This window comes from Etheostoma cragini, chromosome 22 (assembly GCF_013103735.1).
Source record: "Etheostoma cragini isolate CJK2018 chromosome 22, CSU_Ecrag_1.0, whole genome shotgun sequence".
Lineage (NCBI taxonomy): Eukaryota > Metazoa > Chordata > Actinopteri > Perciformes > Percidae > Etheostoma > Etheostoma cragini.
In genome coordinates, this window is record NC_048428.1 from 381,813 (window position 1) to 393,415 (window position 11,603).

The 11,603-nt window shown below is 41.2% G+C and overlaps 1 protein-coding gene across 1 annotated transcript in view; it reads left to right on the top strand.

The window, feature by feature from the left end:
* The window catches only part of LOC117937873 (retinal-specific phospholipid-transporting ATPase ABCA4-like), a 39,992-nt gene that overhangs the window by 21,603 nt on the left and 6,786 nt on the right, over window positions 1-11,603 (top strand). The window contains exons 18-38 of the mRNA XM_034862119.1: window positions 1,487-1,564; window positions 1,698-1,919; window positions 2,513-2,690; window positions 2,811-2,942; window positions 3,129-3,268; window positions 3,473-3,610; window positions 5,203-5,381; window positions 5,667-5,775; window positions 6,673-6,903; window positions 7,183-7,263; window positions 7,748-7,923; window positions 8,170-8,294; window positions 8,432-8,530; window positions 8,638-8,827; window positions 8,983-9,077; window positions 9,592-9,624; window positions 10,133-10,238; window positions 10,330-10,404; window positions 10,581-10,750; window positions 11,021-11,198; window positions 11,365-11,480. Coding sequence (XP_034718010.1) covers window positions 1,487-1,564; window positions 1,698-1,919; window positions 2,513-2,690; window positions 2,811-2,942; window positions 3,129-3,268; window positions 3,473-3,610; window positions 5,203-5,381; window positions 5,667-5,775; window positions 6,673-6,903; window positions 7,183-7,263; window positions 7,748-7,923; window positions 8,170-8,294; window positions 8,432-8,530; window positions 8,638-8,827; window positions 8,983-9,077; window positions 9,592-9,624; window positions 10,133-10,238; window positions 10,330-10,404; window positions 10,581-10,750; window positions 11,021-11,198; window positions 11,365-11,480 — 2,851 coding nt within the window. The remainder of the gene's footprint in view (window positions 1-1,486; window positions 1,565-1,697; window positions 1,920-2,512; window positions 2,691-2,810; window positions 2,943-3,128; window positions 3,269-3,472; window positions 3,611-5,202; window positions 5,382-5,666; window positions 5,776-6,672; window positions 6,904-7,182; window positions 7,264-7,747; window positions 7,924-8,169; window positions 8,295-8,431; window positions 8,531-8,637; window positions 8,828-8,982; window positions 9,078-9,591; window positions 9,625-10,132; window positions 10,239-10,329; window positions 10,405-10,580; window positions 10,751-11,020; window positions 11,199-11,364; window positions 11,481-11,603) is intronic.

Sequence of the window (11,603 nt, forward strand, 5' to 3'; positions counted from 1 at the left end):
ATCTGACAGCTTTAGGCACTAGTTACTTTAGTTACTAGTTACTTTAGTTACTAGTTACTTTAGTTACTCCACTACATTTATCTGACAGCTTTAGGCACTAGTTACTTTAGTTACTAGTTACTTTAGTTACTCCACTACATTCATCTGACAGCTTTAGTTACTAGTTACTTTAGTTACTCCACTACATTCATCTGACAGCTTTAGGCACTAGTTACTTTAGTTACTAGTTACTTTAGTTACTCCACTGTATTCATCTGACAGCTTTAGGCACTAGTTACTTTAGTTACTAGTTACTTTAGTTACTAGTTACTTTAGTTACTCCACTACATTCTTCTGACAGCTTTAGTTACTAGTTACTTTAGTTACTAGTTACTTTAGTTACCCACTACATCCATCTGACAGCTTTAGTTACTTTAGTTACTAGTTACTTTAGTTACTCCACTACATTTATCTGACAGCTTTAGTTACTTTAGTTACTAGTTACTTTAGTTACTCCACTACATCCATCTGACAGCTTTAGTTACTAGTTACTTTAGTTACTCCACTGTATTCATCTGACAGCTTTAGTTACTAGTTCTTTAGTTACTAGTTACTTTAGTTACTCCACTACATTCATCTGACAGCTTTAGTTACTAGTTACTTTAGTTACTAGTTGCTTTAGTTACTAGTTACTTTAGTTACTCCACTACATTCATCTGACAGCTTTAGTTACTATTTACTTTAGTTACTAGTTACTTTAGTTACTCCACTACATTCTTCTGACAGCTTTAGTTACTAGTTACTTTAGTTACTAGTTACTTTAGTTACCCACTACATTCTTCTGACAGCTTTAGTTACTATTTACTTTAGTTACTAGTTACTTTAGTTACTCCACTACATTCTTCTGACAGCTTTAGTTACTAGTTACTTTAGTTACCCACTACATTCATCTGACAGCTTTAGTTACTATTTACTTTAGTTACTAGTTACTTTAGTTACTCCACTACATTCTTCTGACAGCTTTAGTTACTAGTTACTTTAGTTACTAGTTACTTTAGTTACTCCACTACATTCTTCTGACAGCTTTAGTTACTAGTTACTTTAGTTTCTAGTTTTGTCACATGTAGTTTACAAAAAAAATGTAACTTTAACTAGCCAATATAACGGCCTACAGCTGAAAGGATTGGACCATTAAATCCATAACATATAACAATATATATATATAAGTGTTTGGACTGTTTTGGATCGTTTCCAGTTTCTAAAATATGAGGATTTTTCTGCATTGAGTACCTTTACTTTTAGTACTTTAAGTAGATTTTCTTAATGATACTTACATACTTTTACTTAAGTAACATTTTCAGTGCAGGACTTACTGCTGACAGAGTATTTTACAATGTGGAATTAGTACTTTCCATAAGTTAAGGATCTGAATACTTCTTCCACCACTGGTTTTATTCACATATTCACGACAGCTCATGTATTTGTGTTTTTCTGTTTTTTACTCCAGGCCAGTATGGAATTGGTCGACCGTTTTACTTCCCCTTCCTGCCTTGTTATTGGATCAACAGTGTGGCTCCAGCTTCAAGTAAGCCAACTCACTTACCCGTTTCCCTATCCACATACTGTGCATCAGAAAAGATGTGTGTCAAGGAGGAAGACCGTCATCCTGGGACGGAACTCAGCCCTGACTTTTAAAATCCTTTCTTTTGTCTTCAAAGACAACAACACACTGGAGTTGAATAAAAAAGGCTTTCATCACCTGGCCAACAAAGAGCAAGGAGAGCAGCAGAAACGAGAGGAGGAGGAGAACGACGGTCAGGAGGATGACCCGGAGACGGCCCCGACTCTGGGGGAGACAGAATCATGTGAACACCTGGATCAGCGTGACCGGCTGGACAAGGAGAACCAGGCTGAGGCGGAGCAGACCCGGAAAACAGACGGTACAACATTTACTCAGTGGTTCTGACACAGAGAGGTGCAGTTTGTTAAATTCATAACCAACAAACATAACGCTGTAACTTCCCATCAAGAGCTGCAATCCATCACAGGGTATAAGACTATGTGTCATGGTTTTATCATAACACATTACAGCTGAACTTATCTATCAACGTCTCTGCTTCTTTGTGACATCTGAAGAACAAATTGCAGCCTAATTCCACACAGAAGTCCTTCCATATCTTATTAATTATGTTGATGTAACAGTTTTCCACTTGGATCTCCATTCAGGATTGAAGCCATCTCTCTATTTGCTCTCACTTCTCCCCTCTCTGCCAATCAGACTCATTGTGTGGGAACTCTGTGCCCTTGGCTGTGTTTGCACTTGCTGGTATATGTGAACACATACTGTTAGCTTCTCAGTTTCATGCTTGGTTAATAAATGATGGAAACTGTTTTCTTTACACCCTATGAAATTCCAGTCGCCTGATGTCATATGTTTCTTTCACAGCATTTGGGAAATGCACACAAAGTAACACCTTTTGTTGTTTTGTCCAGTAATGAGTAACACACGTGTGTTTGTCTTCGCGGTCTGCAGGTCAGCCATTCTTTGAAGCAGAGCCAGCTGAAATGGTGAAAGGTGTTTGCATCCAGAACCTGGTTAAGGTGTTCGGCCAGAGCTCCACACCAGCCGTGGATGGCCTTAGCATCAGCTTTTATGAGAGCCAGATTACTGCCTTTCTGGGCCACAATGGTGCTGGCAAGACCACAACCATGTATGTCACACACAACAACCATAAGGGCAGAACATGTAGAAAATATCTCACGTTCTCTGCAGTTGACTTTTGCAGTGTTAATATGTAGCTAGGGGACATTGTGTTATCTCTCTGTCCCAGGTCCATATTGACCGGTATGTTCCCGCCCACCTCCGGGACCGCCACCATCTACGGCAAGGACATCCGCACAGACATGGACACCATCCGTTTGTCTCTGGGAATGTGCCCTCAACACAACACCCTTTTTCAGTAGTATGTAACTTTCCACACAGTTAGAATACGGGACTCAAATAGTTTGGTGGATTGCATGTTATATTGTATCACAATATTCATCACCATACAGTGTGACGACGACAACAACAGCCAAATAAATAGAAAAACATGCATGCAGTAGAAGTTTTTAGTTGTAACTGGATTCCTCTTGTTTGGTTCTGTCAGTATGACTGTAGCAGAACATATCCTGTTCTACTCGCTGCTGAAAGGCCGCCCTGCAGCAGAGGCCGGTGAGGAGGTGGAGAACGTGCTGCAGGATCTGGGTTTTCCCCACAAGAGAGACGAGCTGACCCAGAACCTCTCAGGTCTGTCTGCCTCTGCTTCTTCATCCAAAATAAAGCTGCTGCAAAGTGTATATGGATCATTCGTTATTGATTTATTTTTGTTTTTAAATAAATGACACATTCCTAGAATACACACGCAAGCACGCACACACACACACGCATGCACATACACTGATACAGTGTGTGCCCCCTTTGTGATAGGTACTTTATGATGCTCTTTTCCAGGGGGCATGCAGAGGAAGTTATCCGTTGCTTTGGCGTTTGTTGGCGGGGCCAAGGTGGTGATCCTAGATGAGCCCACTTCAGGGGTGGACCCCTACTCCAGGCGCTCCATTTGGGACCTGCTGCTCAAATACCGCGCAGGTAAGACTGACCCCTGCTGGAGAAGAGGGTATGGAGCCCTGGTGTCATGGTCCTGTAGAGGTTTTCTGTGTAGCTCCTAAAGTATACAGATCCCAAGACTTAAGGAGAAGTTTATTACAGTATCCAATATAATAGTTGAAATCGCCTTCAAATGTCCAACCTGTCTTAATTAAGCTCTAATTATGATCATCATCATGCACATACAATTAAGCACTTATAGGATGACGCCATCTAAATGTGTTATGCCATCTGTTAAAAATAGATGGAAGTTCATACTGCTTTTTAAAGTTTTATTTATTCATTCATTCTTTTAATTGAATTTGAATTCAGTTTTGCCACAGCTGTTTAACATAGCGTATTTATAATAACTGCCATGTTTGTAGTTTGTAGTCAGCTAAAGTGTGGAAAATATTTCATTAAATGAGTTTAGTTCATTAGATGACAGTATACTTAATAATTTAACTAATATTAAATCATTAATTCATTCATATTCTTGCCTTCATATCACAATTGAAGTTACATGATTAGGTTCCCTTGATGATTATCAACAGCACACTGTAAATTATTTGGTTCTTACCAAGATAAAAAACTTAGACACTTAAAAAGTGTTACATAATTTATCTTGTTTTAAGAGTGAAGTTTTTATTTTAAGTGTTTACACTATAATCTTAAATCAAGCTGGTTAAGTGAAAATGATGTCGCTGCATGGACAGATCATTTCCCTTGTTCCGAGGACCTTTCCCCTCTGATTTAGTGTCTTTATCTTGTTTTTAGACCCCCCTTTTTTTGCAGTGCATTAGTGCAGCTCGTCATGCTGTGTAATATGACATGTAGAAGTTAGATGATGACCACAAATAATTCAACCTACGCTACCGGTCAAATGTTTGGGGTCACTTAGAAATTCCCATTGCACTCTGTCATAGACAAAACACCAGCTGAGATCAGTTTTTCAGGGCAGCAGGTCGGATTACATTATATTCTTATATAATTACAAAAGGCTTCTCCAATGTTTTTCTAGTTAGTTTTTTAAAATAATATCAGATTAGTAAACAGAATGAGCCTTTGGAACATTGGATGAATGGTTGCGGATCATGGGCAATGCATATTGCATTAAAGAAAAGCCCCCCCCACTCAGATCAGCTGGTTTTCTGTCTATAATGGAGTTGGATTGAAATTTGTAAATCCCCCCCAAACTTCTGACCGGTAGTGTGTTTCCTGCTCGAAACAACATCATCGACATCATTAGTGGTTCCACTAAGCTACCCCCAAAACTGCAACGTTCTGACCTAAAGCTGTTATGTAGAAAGTAATAGACTCTTTCTGTCTTAAATTCTAAAGGACAAATGCTTCCAATTTAAATATCCCAATTTTGTCACATATATTCTTGGACCTACTAGTTTACAATGCCACATTCAGTACAGCTGTACTGAAGTCTCTATAATAAAACTTAGTAGTGAGCTTTTTTCCTTCCTTATTTTACAGCACAGCAGTGTTGTTAGATCTTGGTCAAGGTATAAAAAAGAAAGTTTGTCCTTCTTTCGTATGTCTCTATTTTTCCGTTGGTCATGGTGTGGCTGTGTCCCACGCTGCAGGGCGCACAGTGATCATGTCCACCCACCACATGGACGAGGCCGACCTGCTGAGCGACAGGGTGGCCATCATCTCTCAGGGTCGCCTCTACTGCTGCGGCTCCCCCATCTTCCTCAAGAACTGCTTTGGCGCTGGCTTCTACCTCACTGTTGTGCGCCGGATGAAACACGACAGTCCAAAGGTGGGCACTTATGAAAACAGAGACTTGTGTGTGTTTGTGTGCATTATGCTTTAGATGGTACAGAGTGGTAGCTTTAAAAGTTAGAAGATGAATTTGGGTTAAATGGGATTTAGTGTATTGCCAGAATTCAATTCTTGTTTGACTAGTACTGCATATTACTTACTTAAAAACTGACTAATACCATGGTTGCACCTTTATGACTCCCTTGGTGATTAGTGTGTAAAGGAGTCGCAGCGAGACTAAGAGTGAGTGAGTAATTGGGGGTTTCCGATCCCTTTTATCCAGCAGGCCAGCTGCGACCGAGCAGACGATTGCTCCTGTAATTGTTCCAAGTGTTCAAAGTTTAAAGTGGACCGGGAGGAGAGCCGGCCTCCAGACAGACAGATGGACGGTATGTTCCAGTATCATGTTGTAGATTTCAGAGTTCAGTGTGCATTTCCAATCCCCTTGAACCTGTTTAAGTCTGTTCAGGGTCTAAATGAATACTGTAATGGAGCATAATCTCATTGTCATGTTGATGAAAAGCTCTTTCTGCTTTTGGTTATAATCAGCCTGCTGCCAACAAATGAAGTGAAGCATAAAATTGCTTTGTATTTACTAAAGGATAAAAATAGAGAAAGGGTGGGACTTTAAAAGTTTGTTTATGAACTTCTTCCTACTCCTTTTAGAACATGGGAATTTCTTGTTTGAATCACTTACAATAATTTTGGAAGATTGTGCTGAGAAGTACATGACCTTATTTACCTGTCATTTTAATTTTATATATGTATATGTATATCCAGTATCTATACTGTATACACACACATCTTTGATAAGGAGTTTTTCCCACCATATGACACATCATGAATGTGTTTTTCTTCTGTTGTTCTTTATTCTCTGCTGGGATTTTGCACACACTCTTGATCTTCTGACTCACAGAGAGATGCGTTCAGCTGGGCGCCCGGGTAGCTCGGTTGGTGGAGCGGATGCCCATATAGAAATGTTTACTCCTCGACGCAGCGGACCAGGGTTCGACTCCGACCTGCTGCCCTTTGCTGCATGTCATTCCCCTTCCATGTCTTCTGCTGTCCTATTGAAATAAAGGCTGAAAATGCCCCCCCAAAAAAACGTGACTCCTGCCAGTTGTCAGACATTTCACTATGCTGCTCAGTTTACAGTCTGTAGTGCGTCATTTTGAAAGAGTACAAGTAACGAGCAAGCAATAAGATAATAAATGAAACAACAAAAGCAATTAGCGAATGATGAATGTTGAAATAAAGCAAAGTCATCCCCTACCACTCCTCTCCAGGAGACATGGAACGCATCAGCGCCCTGATCCACCATCACGTTCCGCAGGCCCGTCTCATCGAGGCCATCGGCCAGGAGCTGACCTTCCTGTTGCCCAACCGCAACTTCAAGCCCAAGGCCTATGCAAGCCTCTTCAGGGAGCTGGAGGAAACCCTGGTGGACACCGGCCTCAGCAGCTTCGGGGTGTCCGACACATCGCTGGAGGAGGTGCGTGGAAACAATTACAAAATGAATAGTAACTGCTGGAATCACAGCACTGCTGCATGCAGCTGGGATTTTAAATCACAAGAGTTTACAAATGTACATTACAGACGCAGACTTTACGAAGATAAGACAATGGTTCAAACTGTCTATAACCGTCCCCCTGCATAAGACAGATTCTTAGTTTTGTTTTTGTTGCACTTTCCTTTTGTTTCTGTTTCTTGTCCTGTTGATTTGTTGTGAGTCTGAATGTGTAGTTGTGTACTTGTCATGTGAACTACATTCTTCGTTTCCCACCCTCCAACTCTCTCAGACATGAAGTCATTGCGACAGATCTGTCGAGCTAGTCTCTGTGGATACAACAGAGTGGCAGTTGATATGGAACCACCAAAAGGTGACATCTTTAGCTTAAAGCGCAGGACAAATGCTGCTGTTGTGGGAAAAAAACATCAATTTCAAATTCAAGAGGATTTAGAGTCTATTATATGATGTAATAAGACTCCTATTTAACATTACTTTGTTAAATGAGAAGGTTATGCGAAGTAAACTGAGAAATTTGCTGAATAGTTAGACTTGTTGGGCAATGACGTCGCATTTAACCCTTCCCTGAAAACATTGGAAAAAGTGTTTTTCCTGACAACAGTGTAATGCAGAGAGCTTTGGCTTGGGCTTTTAGACTAGTAAGATGTAATGAACTGATGTATTTATCATATATACATACTTTGATTCAGATGATATTTGTGACGATGATGAACTACATTACTGAGGCAGGTAGAGCACTGCTGAGAGCTTTTTGAACACCGCTCACAGAAGACGACATAGCATGTACACTGCATGTGCATCAGGCAGTCAGACTTGACATGACCTCTGTATTCCAGAGACAGATGGGGCTTTGCACACTAATGGCCAGGGCCACTGTGATGTCCCAGAAGGCAATGCGGGCAGGGGATCCTACCAGGTTAGAGGTCTGTGTCTGACCATCAAACAGTTCTTCGCTCTGCTGATCAAGCGGTTGCATCACGCAATGCGCTCCTACAAAGACTTCTTTTCCCAGGTAACCATGCTGTAGTTTGTCAAACAACTGTTAGTAATCTTAATAACATTTTAATTTTTAGAATATTAATTTGCTATATTTTGGATTTTGAATAAGATAAAGCTATGAAAACTAGGCTGGGTAGAGTGAATCAGCAGATCTGAATTTTAGAGTTGATTTTCCAAGACAGACCAGGGCCTTTAACCCCAATCTCTGTACACATTTGGTCTGGTTTTAAAGTGGCAGATATGTGTCTGTGTTTGGTAGATTGTGCTGCCTGCCAGTTTTGTTTTCCTGGCACTGACCTTCACTCTGATCGTTCCACCTTTTGGAGAGTATCCGAGTCTGACTCTCAGTCCCTGGATGTATGGCAGACAGTACACCTTCTTCAGGTTGGTGTAATGGACACACAGGGACCAAGCACTATTTTGCTGATATGAGGAATGAGATCAGTGCAATACTTTCTACTGAATTTGGCTAAAATGGCCAAAACATCTCTAATTACATTGGGTGATGTTGTCCATTACAGTAACGAGCGTCCTATGGATGCTCCGATGCGATACCTTGGTCAGGTGCTGTTGGACAAGCCTGGCTTTGGGACTCGTTGCATGGCAGATGAACCACTGGAGTGAGTCACCTACACTGATTTGAAACCATTTTGTCCCCCCCCCCCCCCCCAGCCTGCCTTTTGTGCATCTTTGTTTGACTACATGGGTCAATTTCTCCCACTGGTAGAGATTTTCCATGTAACAACATCACCACGGAGTGGGAGATGCCCCTGGTTAACCCTGTCCTGATAGACATGCTGGCCGGCCCAGAATGGAGCTACCTCAGGCCGTCTCCAGACTGTCAGTGCAGCACACCCAGGAAACTCAGCATGCTCCCTCTATGTCCCGCGGGAGCTGGAGGCCTGCCACCTCCACAGGTAGCTGCTCGGGTCACTAGATTCCTTCAGTACACACTATTGTGCATTACGCGATGACTTCTGGTTCACTTCCCCTTTTTCAACTGAAATGGCATACATTTATAGGTCCACTGCTGATGGGTTACTCATATTGAATGTGTTCCTTTGTGCATTAGAGGATCCAGTCAACAGGAGATGTTCTCATGGACCTGACAGGCAGGAACATCTCGGACTACCTGGTGAAGACCTACCCCACTCTCATAAGTACCAGGTATGAGAACCTTCACCGTCACAGCAATTCAAAAAGAAGATCTCTGTACTACAAAAAGCAAAAACTGTATCTAATAACTAGACCAAATAGAATCAATGTATTATAGGTTCTCACCTCTACAATAATCGTAACCTTTGTGTTAACAATCATTAATATGACGTAATGAGCTGTACTTTGTATCAAATTAGACCAAAACTAAAAATACTCTTGGTAAAAATACTGTTGTTATTTTCATTAATATGTTGAAATATATTGTAGTTGCACACAAACAAAGAAACTGTAGTTTTAATACCTGAAAACTTTATTTGAGATTTGCTCATATAACAAAGAATGTACAGTACTCTTGTACATATACTGTACATATAGACAGACACATAGACACACACACACACACGCACGTGTATATGTGTATATGTATATATACATAGATATACATACTGTATATATGTAGAAGTGCAACACTGTAAGAAGCTATTAAAGTAGTTTCTAAAGTTGAAACGTTAATCTCTTTCAGCTTGAAGAGCAAATATTGGGTGAATGAACAAAGGTAATTTTAAATTTGTATCCAACTGCCTCATTGTCAGTTCATAGTTAGAGCCAAAAATGGCTATTTTGTATGTATGTTTGACATACAGTATGTTACATGGATGGATGTATTGTGTGTAGTGGTGAAGTTCTCCCTCCAGTGGTTGTAATGGTGTGGTACAGCTTTGGACTGCAGGAGCTGGAGTTAGAGCGGGGGTGCAAACTTGTCACAGTTCAGTGAAATCTCTTTTTCAAATCCAAAATAAGTCACTTGTGTTGATCCAACGAGTTTATTTATTTTTGAAAGTACCATGAACTGATGTCCCCCTTCCATTTGTAGCAGTTATAACAGTAATTCTAGGGTGAAATTCCCCCTACATCCTCATCCTAAAATCAACATTTCATCCACTTTTTAATGCTGATTTAAAAAAATTCTTCCCGCAGTCACTTTTTCCCCCCTGATGAGTTTGCACCCCTGAATAGCAAAGCTTTGCAGATGTCAGCAGGGGTTTTCTCTCTGTGGTGTCTAGGTATGGAGGCATATCAGTGGGAGGACAGCTTCCTGTTTTAGAGGTGCAGCCAAAGACCATCCAGGATCTAGCAGCACAGCTGGGACGACTGCTCAATGTTACTGGGGTGTGGCTTTAAAACTCAAAATGAAATTTGTGTGTCACTTTGCTCTTCTGGGATTTCTTTTGTAATTGGGCGTGGAATTTGTCGGTTGCAGGGCAAATGCTCCAAACAAATGCTGAAGGACATGGGGACGTTTCTCAGGTACATGGAGACTCCCAACAATGTCAAGGTCAGTCTAGTAAAGCCTCGCCAGCAGGATGAAGCCTTCATCCCTGTGATCCAGCAGCCTCATTGTATAGCACAATGTGATAGACTGCTGTAGTTGTAGCTGACGTGTCTATGTCATCAATCATTAGCCTATAAATCAGCATTACTCAATGTACATCATTCCCTGTCTTTTAACAGGTGTGGTACAACAATAAGGGCTGGCACGCCGTGGTTTCTTTCATGAATGTGGCCAACAACGCCATCCTCCGTGCAAACCTGCCCAAAGGAGCTAACCTGGATGACTATGGAATAACTGCCATCAACCATCCTCTGAATCTCACCAAAGAACAGCTCTCTGAAATCACGGTGTGAGTAGTCTGGCTGACCAGATGTACAGTGCTGGGATAAAGCCTGCCGTTACAAATAGATAGCGGAGGGAAGGGGCATCCTGGGTCCTTCTACTCTGCTATCTATTGCAAGGGCACCATTGCTGCATCCGGGGCATAGCGCTGCCCAGGACAGTTGTGAGTTTCTCAAAAATAGAGCCTGGGTGTGACACTTGAGTAGAAAAGGTTTTTTGTAATCCAGGCAGTTTTTTTTAAAGAGTCTCTGATATTTTCCCTCTATCTTTTCCCCAGCCTGACCACTTCTGTGGATGCAGTGGTGGCCATCTGTGTCATCTTTGCCATGTCCTTCGTTCCAGCCAGCTTCGTCCTCTATTTAATCCAGGAGAGAGTCACTCAGGCCAAACACCTGCAGTTTGTCAGTGGTGTCAGTCCATTGGTTTACTGGATGGCCAACTTCCTCTGGGACATAGTACAGTGACACGATTACCTTATAAGATATACCTGGCACTTATCATTAAAGTCAATGGCATGTAATAATGGTGCTTACAAGAACTTCAATAGGCTCATGAAAAAGCTTTGTAGACGTAGTATCTATGGCACGCCAGCCCTTATTGTTTTTATTGTTGTTTGTCCAGTTGAACTACTCCATCAGTGCAGCGATGGTGGTGGAAATTTTCATCTTTTTTGATAAGAAGTGCTTCACCTCCCCAACCAACCTCCAACCACTTATTTCCCTGCTTATGCTTTATGGGTAAGTTTCTATCCTTTTTGAGCTCTAACTATATTTGGTACAACACAAGGTCTATGTAAAAGAGACTTCAGATACAGTATTAGGGACCACTAAGGTCTATATAAAGAGACTTCAGATACAGTA